This window comes from Lepidochelys kempii, chromosome 5 (genome assembly GCF_965140285.1).
Source record: "Lepidochelys kempii isolate rLepKem1 chromosome 5, rLepKem1.hap1, whole genome shotgun sequence".
Taxonomy (NCBI): Eukaryota; Metazoa; Chordata; order Testudines; family Cheloniidae; genus Lepidochelys; species Lepidochelys kempii.
The window spans coordinates 58268333-58291232 of record NC_136384.1 but is presented as its reverse complement, the minus strand read 5'-3'; the positions used below and the strand labels follow the sequence as shown (position 1 = coordinate 58291232).

Here is a 22900-nt window from a genome sequence, read left to right as displayed (position 1 = left end):
GATTGAAGTTGTGCCAAATTTATAACCCAACATGTTCCTGAGAGAGTTTAAAATTCACCACAAACAAGTTTCCATAAAACCAAATTACTCATTTCACAGTAAACAAAGCAAAGGATTTGGATTGCTCACAAACTAGTTACCAGTGTCCAGACTCTGCTGAAACAGATTTAATGAGCCAATTTTCCTCCTACAATACTTATAGAATGTTACACTTTTCCTTTTGCCCCTGGACAGAACCTACACTATAATCTTCCTTAAAATATAACAAAAACTTGTCTTCTTTTCAATTACTCACAGGCAAAATGGTGACTATAACGTAAGTCGTGATTGTGTTCTCTGCCATAATTATTGTTTCTTTTTCTATCACATAATCCTTATTCTCCGTGGCTTGGTTGAAAGGCTGACGGGCAAAATTAGGTTTGGCGCTCAACTGTACTGCAATATCTCCAACAAATCCTTGTTCTCGAAGAATTTGTAAAGTAACAATAGTAGGATTCTCTGCAAGATGAAATGGGAAAGAAATCTATATTAGCTCTGGTAAAAACCCATCAACATATCTAGTGCCCTGTTTTGAGTGCCCTTCATGCATTTTAAATAATTTTGAAGTCATTACTGATACTGATATAGGAAACAACCTCTGTGGCAGTGACTCTGGTGGTGATACTCAGCGATTGCCCTTTATTCATGCATATCTAAATCTCAAATTCCCCAGAAAAGGAAATGCACTCATATTGGTGATGACTCAGATCCCCTTTGGGAAACTACATTTTCACCAGAGTCCAAGAAATTGCAGAACACCTAGGGCGTGCCTGGAAGTCCTGTATCTAGGGCAGGAGGGGTGGAAAAAAGTGGATAAAAGAAACAAACCAGGAAGGCTAAGGGTAAGACAAACGGAGGGAAAAAGGTAACTAGTGTATGTTTTTGCTTGTAAATATTGAGCTGCAATGTAGTGTCCATTTCCATTACTTTTCATCTGGAAAAGCCCTAAATACAACATGCTCTGAAATACTAAAAAAAGGAATAATTTACAGATTAAACTCCAATAAATTATCAGATGCCAAACACAAATCATTGTAATGAAGTAGCATGGGGAATGTGTTTTATACATATGTATAGAACACATAAGTTATTACAAAATTCAACTTGATTACACACTACACCTTTGACTGAGAAACTGTGGCAGGGAAGGATGAGGGGCCAGGCTCCTAAAAGCATATTTCATGCACGGAAAAGGGCACACAACAGACTATTTTCCTCTGTCTTTGGAGAACTTCCAGGATGGAAGCTGTGGATGAATCCTGATAGCCCTGCTGGTAGAGACAAGAGTGGGGAAAAAAAACCCATGTCTGGTAGGGAGATGGAAGCAAGGGGAACTCTCCTTGTAGAGGAAAAGATTTCAGGTGGGGTCTCTGCTATTAGAGCTGGGTGGAGAACTGGGTGATTTTTTCAAAATGAATTTTTTCTTCAGATTTCTGTTTTGTGGAGAATTTCAAATGTATTTTTGTTTCAATTTGGAACAAAAACAACTTCAGAAATCTTGAAATCCTGCACAAAAATAGAAATCTGAAAAAAGGCATTTTGAAAAATCAAAATGTTTCGTCTCGATATTTTCTAAACAAAATTCTACGTGGTGGGCAGATGGGGAGCCAGAAGCCTGGAAGCCCTGGGAGCCCCAGCCAATTGGGCGGCTGAGGAGATGGGACCCTGGGGCTCCCAGAGCTACCTGACCCCTGGGTCAGCCCAACTCCCAGTTGGCTACCAAGAAGCAAGGTGGGCAAACTGGTGTCTGGGTTCTGCCAGAGCTTCATTTCAATTTCACCAAATCGGCAAGTTCCAATGAAATAATATTTTGCCAGAATTTTTCAGACCAGCTGTAGCTGCTTGTGCATGGAAGGAAGATTGGGAGGCTAGGCAGAGGGTTTCTGAAACTGTAAGAGATGAGAGGTGATGGGATGTCAATGTCAAAGAAGCAGTTGGAAGGAGAAAAATCTGAGGCAGGAGATGGACAGAATGGGAGCCTGATGGCAGGGAAAGGAGATGGGAAAAACCGTAGTGGTGGAGCTAAGCTGTCAGGGGAAAGGATGTGAGCTCGACAGGAACAGTAACTGCCGATGGACAATATGGAGTAGGGAAAAGTCTTCAAGTGAAGACCACTGTGGCTCTGCACACAGTCCAAACAGCCCTATAAGCCCAACTTACAATAGCTCGCTCTGCAGGACTCCAGCAAAGTTCCAGAATCGAGTATGACTGCACCAACATCACAGCGGAGGTGGTACTGCTTTTCCCCGTACCTACATCCCTGTTTGTCCCCACCACAAGTCACAGAGCATGTGAATGGACAGTTGCGTTTACTGCTTGGGATCAGCAGCAGCCTCCAGTGCCATCTCCCCTCCAAAGATTTTCTGTTGTCTGGCAGCTACCGGCATAGCAGTGGATGCCAGCAGGATCAGGCCATTTGGCTTTAATTAGTTTATTTTTATAGTTAACAAATTTGTGGCATACAGTTCATAATATCTAAAGGTGATAATGACATTGCACAGCAGAAAGAGGAAATGTGTAACCAGTGAAGGCAAAGTTTCCCTGAAAACCTATATTCTTAAGTTTAAAGACAAATATTTAATATGCAGCAATTTGTAAGAAGGCAATAGTATGCACTAAGAATAATCTTACTTTCTAGTGCCATGCATACAAGACAAGACACCATAGTTTTTAGCAAAATAAGGGAATGATTCTGTTTATTAGTGAAAGTAACATAAGTCAAGTTAACATCACAATCAACTTGCAAAAATAACTGGAGAGTCTTTATTTACAGTGCATATGAAATATCCTATACGCAGGAAAGTTGCATAGTTTTGTATTTCTAAGGATGTTTTTTGACTGCTGTGGGACCACTTCTGTTTGTCACTGAGTTGTTACTGCTGTTCTTTTGGTTTTTGCTCAAACTTAAATTATTTTTAAAAATTTAGAATGTTAGTAATTAAAAACTCACATAATTAACATCAGAACGTCTAAAGATGACATACTTTAGTATGCCATTATTTTAGCTTCTTAGCAGGAACTTAAGACTGACTTACCTTCAGGCTCTGCTACTTTAGCAAAGAGAGAGTCCGTATGCCAGCCAACTACACCATAGGGAGAATCATTAGGCAAAATGGTAAGCACAGCTCGTGCTCTCTTAGGGTCTATGATGGCTCCTCTCATGGGATCCTTAATACCCACAGTAGTGACATGGGTGAATGTTATAACAACAGTTTCAGAAAGCTCTGCAATGTTGTCTGCAAGAACAGTCAGGGTGATTGTGGACAGGGCCTGACCTTCTGAAAATGTTATCTAAAAAGTAAAAAAAAACAGGTGAAACATTTTTTTCCATACTATTATTTTAAGCACCTTCACCAATATTTGCTTTTGTAAAAATCCATCAGTGAAAAAAGTGTGAACAGAGCATTAACAAAATATGCAAATGATACTGAACTCGGAGGTGGTGTGACACCACTGAAGACAGAAAAATAACTGAAAGGGCTCCAGAGAGGTTAGCAACACTGACAGCAAACAGCAAAAAGAGAGTCACTTTGGAAAAATGCATGCTGTTTAATTGGGGCAAAACAATCAGAAACACAGGGAGGGAGAAATAGTTCTTAACTAACACTGGCCTGAGTTTTGGAGATGCTGAGTACCCACAACTCTCAATGACTTCAGCACATCTGAAAATCAAGCCGTTTTTATCTGGATCTATTAAAAACAGACTTAAGTGTCTAAAACACCCATTTTGAAAATCTGGACCTAGATGTCAGCAGAATAACTCAATAATACAACTGCATTGCGGCTTTTTGTGCCAAACACTTTGCTTTCCTGCTTTGTCTAAGTCAAGAAGCAGAGAAAGTCAGTAAGTTGCTGAAAACCCCAAACCCCTCCCCTCCCCTAACTACAAATGTTGATTTTAGGGGCACAGTGTCAATACTAGTGCTTGCTGAATAATATTCAACTGACAACTTAGTTGACTAATGTCATGATTTTTTTTTCAAATAAACTATTTGCTGAACATGAAGTTTATTATTCACCCATCTATAATCCATTTTTGACAATTATATTATTGTTTTAAGTTGTCACTATAATATTTTTAAATATATGTATAAATAGATGAATTGATCACATTTAAAATAACCATGTAGCCTCCCGTAACATTCTGGAGGACTTCAGAAAAAACAGCTTCCACAAACAGCGGCAGAGAGACTAAGGGAACTGAAACAGAGGCTGTCTGCCTCACTGTGCTCGAGACACAAAAACAGACAAAGGGGGCTAGGCCAGAGCCTGATGGCCCACCCAGGTGACCAACTGCAGACCTGGAGAGCTTGCACATGACTGGGACTGCCAGGAGATTGAGATGAGCCTGGGTGTTGAAAGTCATTGAGGACTCTGAGACAGAGCTGGATGCAGAGAGTCAGGTTCCAGTAGCAAAAGACGATGCAGTTCCTGAACTTCTCTGTGTAGCAGAGGTCCAGAATCTGTCTTGACCTGAAAGGGCAGCCTGCCTGCTGAGACCTGTAGGCTTCCCGCTGCATTGGGATCCATGGGATGAACAGGACTTGAGTGACCAGGTGCAGTCCACTCCACAAGAGACTGAGCTCCAAGACTCCACCTTGCAAAAAAGCACTGACTGGCGGCTGCACCCACTAGACCTCCACAGCACTAGAGCTGGAGAATGGCCAGAGCTTCTCAGGGTATGTCTATACTACCCGCCAGATCGACAGACAGCGATCGATCCAGTGGGGGTCGATTTATCGCGTCCAGTCTAGACGCAATAAATCGACCCCCGAGCGCTCTCCCATCGACTCCTGTACTCCACTGCAATGAGAGGCGCAAGCGGAGTCAACGGGGAGCGGCAGCAGTCGACTCACCGCAGTTAAGACACCATGGTGAGTAGGTCTAAGTATATCGACTTTAGTTGCGTAACTTAGATCGATCCCCCCTCAGTGTAAACCAGGCCTCAGTGAAGGACACCACACCCTTTTTCAAGGTCCTGCTCCGCCAGCTAGCTAAAGCCTACAGGGAGACTTTAGGGAGCATTCTGTTTACTTTCACTTTGTTGTGGGCTTTTGAGGGAAAGAGTGTTTATTTTGGTGGAATGGTTGCTCCGTCATTTATTTGATATACTTGATTATCTGCCTGCCTCCTTGACCCAATTCTCTGTCTTTTCTCTGATTTTATGTCTTTCCAGGAATAATTGTTGTATATCTTCATAATCTGTTGGCCCTTGATTTCTTGGATCTATAATTTGTAATGTCCTAGAAGTCACAGGATTTGTCAATTAGTTTATGCACCCAACCACTAGGTGGAGCTGGGCCCGAAGAACCCAGGGCCCATTGGTCCTAAGGTGGGTCACTATGCACTGAGGAGAGAGGAATAAGGGTTCTACCATACTTGGGCACTCCAAGAAGGGACAACAGCTAAGACTTGGGATATTTTATAAAGTATTTTTAAATCAGTGCTTCACTAATTTCAGCAAAATTAATACATACCATTCCTGATGCTGGAAATATATCATTAATGCTCCCATTGGCTATCCACTGTACTGTAACTCGGCCATACATTCCTATTAAACGTTCAATATTCAAGGTGATTAAGTTGTCTTGTTCCATTTCTTCAACTTGCTTAGATAAAGAATTCTGGAAACGTACAAATATAGTACAACCATACAAATTAATTATTTGAATGGCTAGAAAACACAGGAAGAGATCCTATATTAAATACTCAAAATGATCTTGAGGCATTTGGAAGAAAATTTTAAAACTTGTATCCCCTATGTTAAGTACGTAAATCCATATTTGCACACTTCTGGGGAAGTGACCTAATTTTCAGAGGTGCTAAGCCCGTAAAGCTCCCATGGACATATTTAAATAAAATAAATAAATAAATAAACAAACAAACAAACAAATTGGGCAGTGCCTAAATATGTATTTAAGGGCCTCATGCTAAGTATCCAAGTTTGAACTTTTTTGCTACGATGATTTCATCCCCGGATTAGTTTTAAAATGGCTGAGAAACGTGGGGAACTTCCAAGGCAGATTCAGTTTATCTTAGATTTTTTTTTTCAAATTGCAGCATTTGATTTAGGGAGTACTTGCTATGTATACAATTTTCCAGCCAGAGCTTACTGTGTTCTTGCCAGTTGATTCTGTGGTACCTGAGGGTGCATTGTGGGTCTATCTGCATGACAGCACTCTCTCCAGATTTCCTGTGGCTTCTATTTCCCTTTGCATGATAGCTTTGCACAGATTTGTACATACCTGTCCTAGGTCAACCTGGCCCTTTAAGATGCATTCTCAGTTCAGGTCTCCCTTGATAGTGATTTCTCTCCAGAACAGAAGCATTCTAGGGGTGGTCATTCCAAAGAATAGGAATTTGATGTGGGCTCTATTAGCATTCCCAGGTCTATCCCACAAAGTACTCATTAACTGCCAGAGGTACTCCTTTTCCATCTGCTGCTCTGCTTATTCCCCAGCCCTTTCCACTGCTGGTCCTGATCCCTTCAGTCTCTTTCATACTGATGAAAAGTAGGTTGCTTAGATCTCTTCCCGCTTTCACAGATTTATAGATTTTAAAGGAGGGACCATTAGGATAATCTAGCATGAGCTACCGCATAACACAGCCCATTGAATTTCACCCAATAATTCCAAGTCCACAACTTCTGTTTGAACTAAAGTATATCTTTTAGAAAAACACTTCTAGTATGCTTTCCCAGAATGCTTTGTCCTAGTCCTACAGTTTCCATGCTAACAGAGAACTGCCATCCGCCCAAATATCTTTGTTCTAGGTGGTAAACAGGAGCATTCTGTAAGTGGCAAAATGATTCCTCTAACCAACAAAAACATGAAGCCTTTCACCTGCTCAAAGCCGAAGTCCAAAGGAGGCTACGTAACATCAAAAACAAGTGGTAGCGAGAGAAGGCCTCTGAGATCCAGAGTTTGGTAAACCAGGATTACTTAAGAAGCTTCTTTCAAGCAACAAAAGCCAGATATGGGTCAAGCTCCAAAGGCCAAGCCTCTTACATTCCCAGCATGGACAATGCAGTCATTAAACAACGCTGGAAGGAGCACTTTGAGAGCCTTCTAAACTGCGACTCCATGGTCTCTGAAGACACCATCAAGTTCATTCCACAACACTCAGCAATGGAAGACCTTGATGATCCCCCATCTTCTGAGGAAGTCAGGCGAACCATCACCCAGAGAAAAAATCACAAGGCACCAGGCCCAGACGGCATTCCTGCTGAGGCTTTTAAAGCTGGTAGAACAATGCTTTGCCAACTCCTGGAGCTGCGAAGAAATTCCACCTGACTAAGAATGACAACATTGTTACAATATTCAAGGAAGGAGACAAATCTTTGTGCAGGAACTATAAAGGTATTGCCCTCCTCTCCATCGCAAGGAAGATCCTTGCCCAGATCCTATTAAACCAGCTCCTTCTCCTTGCCAAGGAACTTCTCCCCGAATCACAATGCGGCTTCAGGCTATCCCAAGGCACAACCAACATGATCTCTGTGGTCCGACAGATTCAGAAGAAGTGCAGATAGCAACACCAGGAACTGTTCATGGCATTCATCAACCTATCCAAGGCCTTTGACTCTATCAATTGTGATGCCCTATGGAAGATGCTGTGTAGGTTTGGCTGTCCACAGAAATTCATTTCCATCATCAGATTACTCTATGATGGGATGACTGCCACCTTTCTGTGCATTGGCTTAGAGACCAAACCATTCATCATTCGCACTGGTGACAAGCAAGGCTGTGTCATTGGTCTAGCACTCTTCTCCATTTACCTTGCCGTGATCCTAATCCTCATCCATGAACTCTACTTTACGGAATTGGGATTGATTATTGTATGGAGGACCAATTTCTCAATCTCTGACGTATCCAAACAAAATCTAAGACCACAAGAATTGGCACCACTGACCTTCAGTATGCAGATGATTGCGTCACCCTCACACACACAGAGGCCAACCTGCAAAATACCCTAAACCGTTTTGTAGGTGTCTATCACAGCCTGGGTCTCTCTCTCTCTCAACATCCGGAAAACCAAGGTACTCTATCAGCCCTCACCTGCACAAACTACTCTTTGTGCCTCCCAAAACAAGTACTCTTCTCTCAGTTAAGTCAGGAGAAAAGGGTTCACGGAGGGCAGTGGAAGCACATACTGAAAGTGCACGTTAAACTTAAACATCAACCCAACAAACTGGGAGGACTTGGCGCAGAACAGAACACAGTGGTACCACACCATACGCCAAGCCACAGACATATTCATGAGACAGAGAAGTGACAAAGGAGGAAAGAAAGGGCACAACACTCCAGCCAACAACTATGTCTCCTCCAAGATTACACCTGTCACTTCTGTGGAAAAATCTGCAGGGCACAAATTGGGCTCTTCAGCCACCTAAAAACCCACCAATGAACCCCCTTGACAGACATCATCCTCAAATCTAGGAATAGCCAAAGAGACAGGAACACAGCAGAGCTGGACCTGGAAATTATCTCAGCTCACTCCATTATATAACTTAAGAAGCCTGTTGGGATGCGGTAAAAGGTCCTACAGATTTCTGTAAATTCTCACCTCTCCAGCCATTCAAACACTGGACTCTGGAACAGATTTTTTTTTTAAGGTTAACGGACTTTATATTACTCAGACCAACACTTATTAAGAAATTAAAATCTCACACAAGGTACAGCTACTGGAACTGTTTTGTATTACCTTGCACCCTGCTGAGTCACTTACATCGATGCTGAATGGGTATAAAGCAAAACTAAATTACAATGATAAAAGGCAATGAAGAATCAGGCCCATCACCTTTTCTGTTTACAGTTTTTACATGTTAGCGTTCTTGGTTCTGGACAAAGTATATCTGTATTCTCATGACTTAATTTAGTATTGTTACCTGAGCAAATGCAATGACTCCATGAGCATTGTCATTAGATGGAATAATTATGTTAACATAACCACTAGCACCAATCTCTGCACCTCCTTTGGGGTTTTTCAGCCACACTGTGAAAAATTCTTCTTCTTCTGGGATTACATCATCAAGGATATTAACTGCCAGCACAACTTCCATGTCTCCAGGATCAAATATCAATTCACCTGAACTGGCATAAAAACACACACACAAAATGATTATAATTAAGAGTAGTTTGTTGCAGCAAAATGGGGAATAATCATGGCTTTTTCATGAAAGAAATACAAGTGTCATAATTTCAGTTTTAAAAAAGGTAAAGACATGGCCCACAAAATTTGTGGTAACATTTAATTATTTTTCACAAGAAATCGTGAGATTTAACTTAAAATTCCTTATTTGAAAGTTTAAAATCATATTCCATCCTGTAACACACTAGACATAAACGCAGTAAGTTTTAAAAAAAAAAATAATTTAAGAATCTTCCTTAGTTAAGGGTTAGATTTGTCAGGGAAACAAATACTAAGACATTTTATTTAAAAAACCCTGTCATGGTTTCTGTCATGACGAACATCCAGCCTTACTTATAATGGATGAAAGAGAATTAAAGAGATGCATAAACTGATATGGGTGCATACAAATTAAAACATCAATGAAGAGACAAAAACTGGAACACTGATCTTAAAAATGAGGGAAATAACTAACTCAGGGGATAGAGAAAACACCAAAAGTTTGTAATACACAAACCATCCATAAATGTTATACAGTATAAATTCATAAATTTATACGTTTGGGTTAAAATTATAAAAAGTAAGAAGTACAATACGAATGTGATACGAAAAGAGGAATATTAAGGTTCAAAATTAAGAAATATAGAAGACTAGACTTTAAAACGTCAAGGGCTTTTTTAAGAGTCTGAATTAATGTTTTTATTGATCAAAGGGTAATTTGACTTGAAAGGGTTTTTTATAGAAAGAAAATAACAATGAATCATAATACAACCTCACCCACCTTGTCTTTCTCAATGAATCCAAGTAATTAAACAGGACCAAAAATTTATGATGAGTGGGATCCTCATTCAACCACAACAAATGTTTTTTTTAAATATATAAACACAAGAGTAAGGAACATAATTGCAAGCACTACATGCCCCCCGACGTTCTGGTTAAACTTGGATTTGTGCTGGAAATGGCCCACCTTGATTATCATGCACATTGTAGGGAGAGTGGTTACTTTGGATGAGCTATTACCAGCAGGAGAGTGAGTTTGTGTGTGTACGGGGGGGGGGGGGGGGTGAGAAAACCTGGATTTGTGCTGGAAATGGCCCACCTTGATTATCATGCACATTGTAGGGAGAGTGGTCGCTCTGGATAAGCTATTACCAGCAGGAGAGTGAGTTTTTGTGTGTGTGTTTTTTTGAAAAAAAGGGGGTGGGGGGGTGAGAAAACCTGTATTTGTGCTGGAAATGGCCCACCTTGATTTTCATACACATTGTGAGGAGAGTGGTCACTTTGGATAAGCTATTACCAGCAGGAGAGTGAGTTGGGGGGGTGGGGGGCGGAGGGTGAGAAAACCTGGATTTCTGCTGGAAATGGCCCAACTTGATGATCACTTTAGATAAGCTATTACCAGCAGGAGAGTGGGGTGGGAGGAGGTATTGTTTCATGGTCTCTGTGTATATAATGTCTTCTGCAGTTTCCACAGTATGCATCCGATGAAGTGAGCTGTAGCTCACGAAAGCTCATGCTCAAATAAATTGCCACAAGTACTCCTTTTCTTTTTGCGAATACAGACTAACACGGCTATTACTCTGAAATCCACTAAGGGACACTCATTGATTTCAATAGATTTTGTAACAGCCCTTATGTTGAAAACTCTTAGTGATATCAATGAGAGTTCTACCCACAGTGTACTTACAGGACCAGAGTCTAATATGCTCCGGAGTCTAAAACAGCAACTAGAAATACCACAAGAAACATTTTTAAAAATGAAGAGAAGCTGCAAGATGAGAGGTATAAAATGAGAAACCTACCTAGGTATAAAATCTGACTCATTGGAGACTTTGGTCAGTTCATAAATCTGGGAGTAAGAATCTCCGGACAGAACAATTAGACTTTTGTTGGAGTTAAGTGATTTCATAGTAACTGAAGTGATATGATTAGCAGGAGGTGCTTCCAGCACGAGAGAGAACTGGTTTACTTCTGAATTCCAGGAATACAGTGCTGATCTATCCTTACCAGCTAGTAGCACATGGACTGCATTTAAAAAAAGAAGAAAAAATAAATAAAAGGAAAAGCTCAGAGACAAATGAAATAGTTTTCTCCGTGCAATCCCAGAGATGCTTGCTCAAAGGAACTCTCTGACCAGTCTTGCTTACAAGGTCAGAGACAAAAGAACATTTGTTCAGTATTTTTTATTCACTTATTTATTTCAGCAGTTAAATTTCAAGTCCTAAATGAATGTCTGCAGAGAAGCACCTGATGTTGATCCACTTACACCAGTTTTACATCAGTGTAACTTCAGCAAGGGAGTTCAGAATACAGTAACTCCTCACTTAAAGTCATCCCGGTTAATGTAGTTTCGTTATTAAGTCACTGTTCTATTAGAGAACATGCTCGTTTAAAGTTGCGCAATGTTATAACGCCCTCCACCCCCGCTCAGCACCTCTTGCCCACCGGTGGGCCCCATGGATCAACACCCGCTCCCTCTCCACAATCAGTTGTTTCATGGTTTTTCACAAAGAGGGTGGTGAAACACTGGAATGCGTTACCTAGGGAGGTGGTAGAATCTCCTTCCTTAGAGGTTTTTAAGGTCAGGCTTGACAAAGCCCTGGCTGGGATGATTTAACTGGGAATTGGTCCTGCTTCGAGCAGGGGGTTGGACTAGATGACCTTCTGGGGTCCCTTCCAACCCTGATATTCTATGATTCTATGGTGTGCAGGGAGGCTGGCAGGGAGCGGGGAGGAGCGAGGACGCAGTGCACTCATGGGAGGGGGCGGAACTGGGTTTAGAGGTGGGGTGGGAGTGGGGTGGAGGCCTTGGGGGAAGGGGTGGAGTGGGGGCAGGACCTGGGGCAGAGTCAGAGATCGAGCACCCCTGGCAGTTTGAAAAGTCGATGCCTGTGGCCCCAGAAGCCTATGACTGTCTCCAGCTCTGCAAGGATCTAGAGACCCAGTGCCTCTGTGCTGTGTGTCCCGAGCATACCATGCAACCTGGTAGATTGGTTCCCCTAAGAGACAACTGGTCTCCCCAGCACCCTGGGAGGTGGGGGGGCATTCAGTGACTAACTGGAGCAGGCATTTGTGTGATCTGCTGCTCAGAGGCCAGCAGAGACATCCCCATTGGGTGCTGGGGAAGGATGCAGTGCAGTGTCCCTTCCTATGTGCTGCCACTTGCTTGCTCTGCCTGGCTCCAGTGTAAAGCCCAATCCCTCAGAGCTTGCATGGGGAGGACTCTGCAGGCCTAGGAGTGGGGCTGTTGCTGGCCCACACCTGCACCAGAGGATATTCACTTACCTGGTCACGCCTTAAATGTCTTTTGTCTGGCAAAAAAAAATTCCCTGGAACCTAACCCCCCGCACACATTTACATTAATTCTTATGGGGAAATTGGATTCGCTTAGCATTATTTCGCTTAATGTCTAATTTTTCAGGAACATAACTACAGTGTTAAATGAGGAGTTACTGTAGGCCCAAATAAGTTATTTCAGTGTGGGAAACCATATTTAAAAAAACTGAAATGTGCTCTGGCCAAGAAAGGGCAGTCCCCGTTATTATTTGTATAGTAGTCACATTTAGTACACTCCCCATCTGCTTCTGCCTGTTTCTTCCAGATCTGCTGTCAACATTACTCCATAAGCCAGAGGTCATCCTTTCTGTCTTTTGGAGGTCATCAGGCACCTTGGAGCTCTGTCAAATCAGGAACCCAGTTAAGCGCACAGTCTCTCTCAAACAAAGGCCTTAACTAAACCTGCTGCATCACCACCAGAGTAATTATGTTTATGTATTTGCAACATTGCCTTACTTCTGGAGTATTTTTGTTATTTTGAGCTGCAAGGTCTCCCATCCTTTCTGTGTGTCATTGTAATTTGTTTGGTGCTGATTCACATCACCAGAAAAATGATGGACTGACATGCAGCTACCACATTTTCTTAGCACTATTTTCAGTAAGGTCCTACCACCAGTGTAAAAGCTGCTATTCGAACAAGGACTGTAGTCACCTAAAACTTACCTAAACCCGAAGGAGGCATGAAGGTGTGGATTTTGTTTATAGCGCTAGAAGAAAGGGACTGAAAATGCCTGAAGGAAGATTGTCCTGTCTCCCAGACAAAAACTTCACTTGAATTACTGGATTCTGCAAAGGGGAAAGAGAATAAACCTCAAGCTTGACTACACAATGAATCTGACCAATGATTAAATACCTGCAATGCTGGTTCACATCAAAATGTCTGGGTTTGCCAGATCTTACCACACAGAGAGCCAGATTACCACATATTCCTCTATGCTTAGGACAGGAGATATCTGTGGTAACTGGGACAATGATTGGCAAATGTTGATCATTTAATGGCTTCTATGTATGCGCACATACACCCACACACCTCAGAATGCTAAGGTTGTTGGGACACAAAATAACAAATGCAAGACAATGCATAGTCAAGTGGGAAGTGTACCATAAGACTTTTCACTAGACACAGAGGGGTGTGTTAGGAAAGCTGGACTGCCTAGTGGATCACATTGGGACGTAACAATTATCTCCACTGCTGTTCCATAAATTCTGCACAGCACATACGTTGCAGAGGATGCTAACAGCAACTACAGTAGTAAGGATTTAATTACCCCAACGTTCCTGGGAAAAGTGTATGCTGGAAATCAACACTTCACGTATTCTGCACATACTTGAAAATGGATGCAACACTTATATCTGCTCAATAAATAACAGAGATAAATAACAGTCCCTGATAAAATTTTCATGAGAAATTGTGGCCTCTCCTCTCTAAGCTTAAATCCCTGTCTACACTGCTGAGCCAAGTGACTTTCCCATCAGACAGACCAGCATAAACTCATGTTCTTGTATCATGCAACATACCTTTTGCAACTATTAAATAGATATCAGACCCAAAAGTCAAGGCCTCCATGTGAGTTGTTCCATTTACTGGCACTTGATGAAGTTTTTGAAACTCATTATCTGACCATTGGTACAGAAGGGGGTGCAGGCTTGAATTCGACAGAGAAACTGCTAGGTACATAAAACCTCCTCTGGGAAATAGGGCCATATGCAGAGCTCCATAAATTGGGAGTTGATGATGCAATATAAAAAGGTCATTATTCCACTGGAAAACCTATGGGAAATGATAAATAATTTTTTTTCTTTAGATCTAAGTACAGTCAGATTGTGCTAACAGAAATCAGATGTCATGCTGAAGACTTTAGATTATTTTAATTATCCTCTGAAGTCTATGAATCATTTACATCTAATGGCTGCTCAGTGAATTCAGTTGGTTTTCTCCTTCCAGTTCCTAGTAGACAAGTATCTGCATTGTAAAATCACCCCCACCCTTGGTACTCTTGTTGGTCGCCTCAGCCAGAAGGTGAAAAACTGTATGGTCTTGGACACTGAGCTACCACTTCCTCTAAAGATGGTCCCTCCACATGAAGGTTGAGGTACAATGGTAGGGTGGTATAAAGAAGCTGAATGCAGGTTTATCTGTTCTGAAGATAAGAGAACTTCTGTCTCTAAGGCTGCCTATTTCCCCTTAGCACAAGAACTAAATGACATAATTTTCAAAGTAAGGGGATTTCTAATAATGATTTACATCTGGTATATTGTATGAGTTCATACAGACAATACTGGTAAACCCAAATCAGTCTGTAAACTTCGTTTTTATTCAGCTTCTTGTAGAATTCAGGGTAGCAAGTCAATAGTACTTATAAACCATTATGCTGATTGCCACTTAGGAATTTCCAATCAGAGCTAAATGTATACTGCACACATATTAAAAATGAAAAGGGGAGATCATTCCAACCTGTATGGATTTGGAGTCAGTTGTATGACTTGCAATAATTAAATAATCTTTTCTTTCAACAGTGAAGTGTTTTACATCTCTGGTTTCTGGCACTGAGAGAGTCTGTATCTGTAAAGAAGGCACAAGGACAAGAGAACTTTATGAAGTGATTCAAGTTCCTCATATGTGGCTAATTTGCCTAATGGAGGAATGTTATTCAATACAAAACTTTGTTAAAATATCAAAAAAGTTCCATGATTACACAGATCTGACTGTTCACTAATTTCCACATGAAAATGTCATGAAAATATTATGGACAAGCTCTGGCAGAAACAAGTAAAACTCCTTTTAAGTAAATAGTGCTGCACCAGCTGATTTTAAATCAATGTTACCAAAATTTAAATTCATTTGGCTTGTAATAAAAATTAAGATCTTGACACTACAGTATATGACTCTTATTATAAAATGCCGTGTTTTATGTCACTGCAGAGCACAAGTACTGTGCTGGAGCTCAATACTAAACTGGCCTCCCAGGAATGGGTTTTTCTAAAGCATCTAAAATAAGGTAGAAGTCTTACCAGTAGTACCCTGAGTCCAGGTGTGAATGTATACACACGATGGTTGGAAGATTCTTGTTTGGATACTCCATGAGTAATCACTAGAAAGGCAGCACCATTAATGTGAAATGTCACACAGCTCTGAGGATTCCATATACTGAAGTCCTGAGAGGAGAACCATAAAGAAAGTTAATGAGGGAACTGGACTTTACAAATACAATTAGTACCATCCATGCAAAATGGATTAAAATAAAAACATTTACCTCAATGGGAACAAAAACTCCTCTCCACTGATAGATAGAAGAAAAGCTAGCTGGTGAGGTCCGCAATAGAACACCATATAAAGACTCTCCTGATGTAAAGAAACACCAGCTAGATACTGACTCTTCCACAAAACTTTGTAAGACAGACAGCACACTGATACCACCCTCTGCAATATATTAAAAATACGAGTTACTGGAGTATACGTGAGGGATTTCCAATCTTATCTTTGATTTCACAAGCCAACTTCAGACCTAATGCCAGGAGAAATAACACTGCTGACATCACTCAGAACTTGCATTTTATTAGCGTAAATGCATCCAGAGGTTAAAACAACGAGAACACAACAGATTAATGTTTTTGTAATATGTATTCTCAATACACAAGCAAGTCATACAGGGAATTTTTGGTGGACAGAATCAAAATAAAGCAAGCTAATGGAAAAGCCATACAAAAAAAAATACAAAAGAATTTTTCCCCAATCACCACCAAGATGAAACAGAAGTCAGACTTGCAAAGACTTGCATAACTTATAGATCTGTTTAACTGGATATTTTGAATGTGTTGTCAGAATTAAATTACAAGAACAAAAGCTTGGACCCCAATCCTGCCAACTGTTATGTGAGCATCTTTGCTCATATGAGTAGCCCCACTGAAGTTATTTAGGCCACAATCCTGCAAAGATTTACATAAGTGCTTATCTTTAGGCACTGTGACTAGTCATATGGGACTCCAACGGAACTACCCACACTGCCTAAAATTGAGCATGTGCCAAGACTGAGGCTTTATAATATAGCTCTTGCAGACACAGACAGGCATCTTGACTGTGTGGACGGTACTTTTGCATGTTGTGGGTGCTACAAGAATACTCATACTACTACAACCATGCCTTATTTAAGAGAAGTCTAGTGATAATACTGTTCCATATACACTGTCGTGAGGTAGGGAAGACTTCAGAAGTCTCTCAACTCTGATAGAAGTGACAGTCAGTGGACTGGCTCTAGTGAAGCCGTTTTATCTATTGAATCTTAACACAATCAAAGAAATCTTTTAATGCAGGAGTTTATTTTATCAACTCTGAAAAATGGATTTACATTTCAAAACTAGTCTCTCTGTCTCCTTGGCCAGTTTTACTGATGTTAACTTTTAATAAAAGTAACATTCATTGAGAAAAAAACTCACTTATGCCGAATGCAGTATTGGACAGGGTCTCCCACTCCACACTCACAGACATATTGAGCCCATGACTTCGGGATACTTTCAAATAAAGGGTACTGTTAGCTTCTTCAGCTATCAGAGAACTTGTCCTAAATGTGAGAATTGCAAAAATAAAGAAACAGGAATTCCTTTTACAATGTATGAATTGGCATTCTGAAAAACATCATTTACATGGTACAGCTTCAGTAGTAGAATAAACAACAGTGATGGAAAGAAATCACTAGCAGCTGGTTTCCTTACAGGTGGGGCTGCTGGTAGCACCAACATTTCCCATTATAAGACCCTGGTTTCAGCTGCTTATAACTTGGACAAACTTTAATCATTTGGGATAAAGGTTTACATGTCTGTCAGGCTGAGTATTTTGGAAAATTTCAACTAAATTGTTCAGCCATTTCTAGGAACGAGAAAACATATTTTCCCCGTGTTAAAAATTCTGGTGATCTTTTCTTTGACTCAAGCACCTCTACACTCTGTCACAAGGATTTGAAATTTGGTGTACTGGTGGCCTTTGTGTCAGGATATGCCTTTTGCAAGCTCCATAAAAATCAGCCCAAATTTGACCAAATTATAAGCCTTGAAAAACTGTAGTTCTCACATGCTCATCAGAGACTTGGATTGTATCACTTGAATTCTCCAAAGATTCCATTTGCACTGGGCAAGCTCCATCCAGGGAAGAGCAGGACATTTGATGCAACTACAGTTCTGGGCTGTGGTGGGCTTTCTTGGGTCTGGGTACCTGCACTGAGAGCAGGGAGTCTGTCTCTCCTGTATGCTCAGTGACCAGCCCCTGCTGGGCCAGGGCAGCATAGAGGAGGAAGTTGCTGGATTCGAATGCAGAGGGGACAAGAGAAAAGGGGAGCCGATTGGGACAAGGAGCTTGGCAGGAGTGGAAATTGGGACTGAAGGCTGGCTGGCATAGGGTGGGGAGACTGGGACTGGAAGCCAGGGAAGGGAGACTGAGATAAGATGAGTAATTTGAATAATGTTCTTTTAACATAGTAATTTCGTGTGTGTGATTATAAATATGCTGTTAAAGAACAGTTGAAAGGGAAGTTAGTCTTCATGCTGACTCTTTCTTCACATAACACACTCAAAGAACAATTTAGATACATAATAAAGATATGAGTTACATGGCTAAAAACAATAAAGTAGTAGTAGCAAGAGGACAATCTGAATCTAAAAACTCAGTCAGGCCAGCTCTGGGTCCAATTTTTTTTTAAAGGGTCAGTACTATATATTCTGGTGAAGAATAGTTTATTTTCAATCTTCTGTTCTCTGGTACAGAAGCAATGTTATTTAACAGACCCCAAATATTTTAAAAGATTTTCAACTACCTAAAACTGTGGATTGCTTATTTCCTTGTTTTCTTTTAAACAGGTCCACCAAAGAAAGATGCAGAGAATTATCTTGTCTACAGAATATGAATAATTATCCTCTTTATAACTGAATTAGTGTACTGTACCTATTTGTAACTGGATAGATACTAAAAAGCCCCAATGGGGCCTGGTTCTGTAACACCGTGATCATAGTTTCCACTCTTGTGCCAAGTCTGGCTCCTCCCATTGGGCTGAAGAGAGTGACAATAAAATGTTCATCCATTTCTGGTTCTTCATCTAGTATGGCAGAAATGTGCAGAGTCTGAGAGCAAAACAAGTACATGACATCACTAAGACATGCTAGCTTCACCAGCTGCTGACATTCCCGTGCTTTCAGTGCTTAAAGTGTACACCAGGATGGGAGTCAAATACTGAAACTGGACAACACAGAAACCGTGCCAGCAGGGAGAGAGGGGTGGGAATTAAACTAGAGTAGTGAATTCTAACCTTTTTCTTCCGGAGTGCCCCTTTGAAGGCTTAGCAGATGAACCCACCTCTTCCCTTTCTATTTCTTTCTTTAAAGCAAACAAAACCCCTGCCTTCTTTTATACGTATTTTCATTTGTTGTTCTGTTCCCCACATCCCTCTTTCCCGCTGAGCAGACAGCTTTATACCCAGAGAGCATAAAGGTGGCTCTTTGGGGCAGGCGCTGTTTTTTTATTACTGCACCAAGCACAATGGGGTCCTGATCTGTGACTGGGCCTCCTCCTGGGTACTATGGTAATACAAATAAATAATGTTATTGCAACCGAGCTAAGGGCCAGAGGAACAGAGGGCACAAATGGACTGCCTGAACCTACAGCCCTGTTTAGTACGTTTGCTGGTCTGATAGCTAGAGTACAGACCCCAAGAAGCAGAAAGAGAAAGCTGGCAACTAGCTGCTTCACCCAAAGTACTGGGGCATATTTGCACTGTGTGTGTTTACGAACTCAGAGAGTGGGAGGGAAGGAAGGAATCTGAAGTCATGAAACTTTCTCCACTCCTGTTGCTCTTTTCTGCTTCACCTGCCACTGGATTGAGCGGGACCCCTCCCAGGAAGGCCTGCCTCCCAGGCTGACAAACAGTAACACAGAGGAACAGAAGAGTGTTGTAGTACTTTTACCTTCAATTGTGTATACAGCACCATCCTTTCCCAGTATCATATGCAAGCAATAGAGATACAGTTTTGCTGCTTGTGCTTATACAGATAACAGCAATGTATCTACAGCTAACCAGGAGCCTGTGACCTTTCAGATACAGACCTTGCCACAGGTATCCATGTCTTTGCTTGCTCCAGGTAAAATTTCTACAATATTTGGGGTGTAGTTTTATGAGCCTCCAATTTCTGAGTAGGTTGACTTAATGTTTCCACATAATGTCTGGGCTACACTGACTACTAATTCAATTCCAAATGAAATTCAAAGGGCTTGTGGTAAAGCTCTCCATGGTGTTGGACTCATTTAAGATACTGTGTACTTCCCTATGTCCTATCACAGCAGTTTTAATTTATGCATTTTGTCTTTCATTGCATATATTCCAGGCTCTCCATCAGTTAAGCGCCATTAGTCCCTGAAAATGGTCCAAGAGTGGTAACAATTTTATTAAATAAAACCCCACTGGAGCTAGTCAAACTATTTCATTCAAAATGCTGTTTCATCAGAATAGAAATTTCACCAATATCCATTTTTTATTATAGTTTTCAGGCTCTCATTTTAAAAATAAAAGCAATTTTTTTCAGACAATAAAACTTGCAGTTTGGGGGTTTCCAGGTTTTTGACAAAAACCTGAAAACTTTAGAATGATGTTGATGAATGCAACCTTTTTTTATCTTTCGTGGGAAGAAAAAAACATTTCCTGGATAGCTCGAAAATCCACATATCCTGCAAACTTGCTCCCCATGACTGAATCCATGTAGAAAACTTCAGATTCCACAAGACTTTTTCTCTTCCATCAGCCAGGCTTTTGGCTGAACATTGTTTTATTTTCTGTTCTTTTGAGGTTTTGTTTTGGTCAGTTGGATGTCTTAGGCCATGTGAATTTTTATGAAGAATCATTTTGATCTCAGTATGTTTTTAGTATTTATTGTACAGTACCTATTGTGTTTCACTGAGACAATAAAAGGTGAAATCCTCACTTAATTGAGGGGAAAGGCAAAATACCCATTGACTTCAATGGGGCAGGGATTCTACCCTAAATGAATAAAAATCAATAGAAAACTAGTTCAACAATATCATCCATTTTCTAGGTTGACTTTTTTTGAGTGGAGGCAACCCCGCCCCACCCCCAGCCCCTACCGCCCAGAGACTAGGTCCTCTTCCTACCCAGAATTTACATTTTTATTGTTTGAGAAACATTAGTTACTGCCACATTTTCTTGCACTTCCAGTAATGTATTCTGTACAACTGAGAGCAATTAAAGTATTCTTACTATGTAGAATTAAATATTGTATTATATTTTAGCTCTATTATTCATGTAGATTTTATCTAAGGTGCAAATTGCAGAATAGAAACATAGCCATGTGCCAAGTATATACAAGGAAATTGTTTCTCAATTTCTCTGAATGTATCCTATGCATTATATTGCTATTTATTTGAACTGTTACCAAAAGGCATAAATATTCCAAAAGTAATAAAGGGATTAAATGACTATATATAAATGAGCATTAGAATACTTCATTTTCTCTATGTTTTCACATAGCATATTGACATATTCACAATCTTTGATATCTCATTCCTACAATAACAAGAAATAAAACAAAATACAACAGGAAATAAAGTCTAACATAAAACGCAGACATTTCTGTATGCTTCCCAGGTAGCTGAAACAATGCCTACTTCTCTTATATTGTAATAACCACCTGCATATTACCTTGAATCTGACTCCCTCTTCCAGTATGATATATCCTTGTGAAGGGGTCAGATCCACTGATGCAGCTGAAGAATTTATTTCTCTCACAAGATATTGAACAGTCACAGTGCCAAATATCCCCTGGGGAGGTTCTCTAATAATGTTCAGTACAGCAACACTTTCCATCAAGTGGAGAGCTGACTGCTCCCTTAGGAAAAAGTGATCGCTGTTGTTGAATGACAAAACTCCATGACCATCATCACTGGCAAGGATGGTAACTGTGGCTTTTGAAAGAGAAATAGTGGAAATGTATTATTTTTAATTACCACAAAACAACTAGGGTAATAATAAATACATAAATAAAATTAATAATAACAATAATAATAAATAATATGTATATGGCCTTTTTATATATCTATCCAGAAAAGACTATATTCTCCATATATATATCAGTTTAACTTAATTTAATATGATATGTATATATTTAATTTTATCATTGCATATATATGCATGAGGAGAATGTGGCCCTTTTTCCTATAAAAAGTCCATAGTCTCACTGAGATTTCAATTCAACAAAGTAAATAACTGCATGCCTAACTTTACACTATGAATAGACTTCTGCCCACCTTTAAGCAAAAAAACCATCCCATTGTCTTCAATGGGACTGCTCACATGCTTAGGCACATGCTTGAATACCTTGCTGCACCAAGGCTTTACATAAGAGCACGAGAGTTTCTGTATCATCAAAACTTGCAGAGACTATATAGCGAAGTACCTCTTCCATTCATACCACATACCATAAAGAGATTTAGAGAGAATGAAAAAATGGTTACTTACCTTCTCGTAACTGTTGTTCTTCGAGATGTGTTGTTCATGTCCATTCCACATTAATCATAGAATATCAGGGTTGGAAGGGACCTCAGGAGGTCATCTAGTCCAACCCCCTGCTCAAAGCAGGACCAATCCCCAATTAAATCATCCCAGCCAGGGCTTTGTCAAGCCTGACCTTAAAAACTTCTAAGGAAGGAGATTCTACCACCTCCCTAGGTAATGCATTTCAGTGTTTCACCACCCTCCTAGTGAAAAAGTTTTTCCTAATATCCAACCTAAACCTCCCCCACTGCAACTTGAGACCATTACTCCTTGTCCTGTCCTCTTCTACCACTGAGAATAGTCTAGAACCATCCTCTCTGGAACCACCTCTCAGGTAGTTGAAAGCAGCTATCAAATCCCCCCTCATTCTTCTCTTCTGCAGACTAAACAATCCCAGTTCCCTCAGCCTCTCCTCATAACTCATGTGTTCCAGACCCCTAATCATTTTTGTTGCCCTTCGCTGGACTCTCTCCAATTTATCCACATCCTTCTTGTAGTGTGGGGCCCAAAACTGGACACAGTACTCCAGATGAGGCCTCACCAATGTCGAATAGAGGGGAACGATCACGTCCCTCGATCTGCTCGCTATGCCCCTACTTATACATCCCAAAATGCCATTGGCCTTCTTGGCAACAAGGGCACACTGCTGACTCATATCCAGCTTCTCATCCACTGTCACCCCTAGGTCCTTTTCAGCAGAACTGGCCATTCGATCCCTAGTCTGTAGTGGTGCATTGGGTTCTTCCTTCCTAAGTGCAGGACCCTGCACTTATCCTTATTGAACCTCATCAGATTTCTTTTGGCCCAATCCTCCAATTTGTCTAGGTCCCTCTGTATCCTATCCCTGCCCTCCA

General features: G+C 40.7%; 1 protein-coding gene across 15 annotated transcripts in view; it reads right to left on the bottom strand.

Moving 5' to 3' along the window:
- The window catches only part of ADGRV1 (adhesion G protein-coupled receptor V1), a 412444-nt gene that overhangs the window by 271234 nt on the left and 118310 nt on the right, over positions 1–22900 (bottom strand). For all 15 annotated transcript variants that reach the window (XR_013635788.1, XR_013635786.1, XR_013635787.1 and 12 more), the window contains 13 exons: positions 21195–21457; positions 18434–18609; positions 16936–17060; positions 15756–15922; positions 15514–15657; positions 14957–15064; positions 14020–14272; positions 13165–13287; positions 10968–11190; positions 8924–9128; positions 5517–5663; positions 3075–3330; positions 296–498 (listed from right to left, as the gene is read on the bottom strand). Coding sequence is in view for 12 of the 15 variants with exons in the window: in XM_078852802.1 (XP_078708928.1) it covers positions 296–498; positions 3075–3330; positions 5517–5663; positions 8924–9128; positions 10968–11190; positions 13165–13287; positions 14020–14272; positions 14957–15064; positions 15514–15657; positions 15756–15922; positions 16936–17060; positions 18434–18609; positions 21195–21457 (2393 nt within the window). In the remaining 3 variants the exon portion in view is untranslated. The remainder of the gene's footprint in view (positions 1–295; positions 499–3074; positions 3331–5516; positions 5664–8923; positions 9129–10967; positions 11191–13164; positions 13288–14019; positions 14273–14956; positions 15065–15513; positions 15658–15755; positions 15923–16935; positions 17061–18433; positions 18610–21194; positions 21458–22900) is intronic.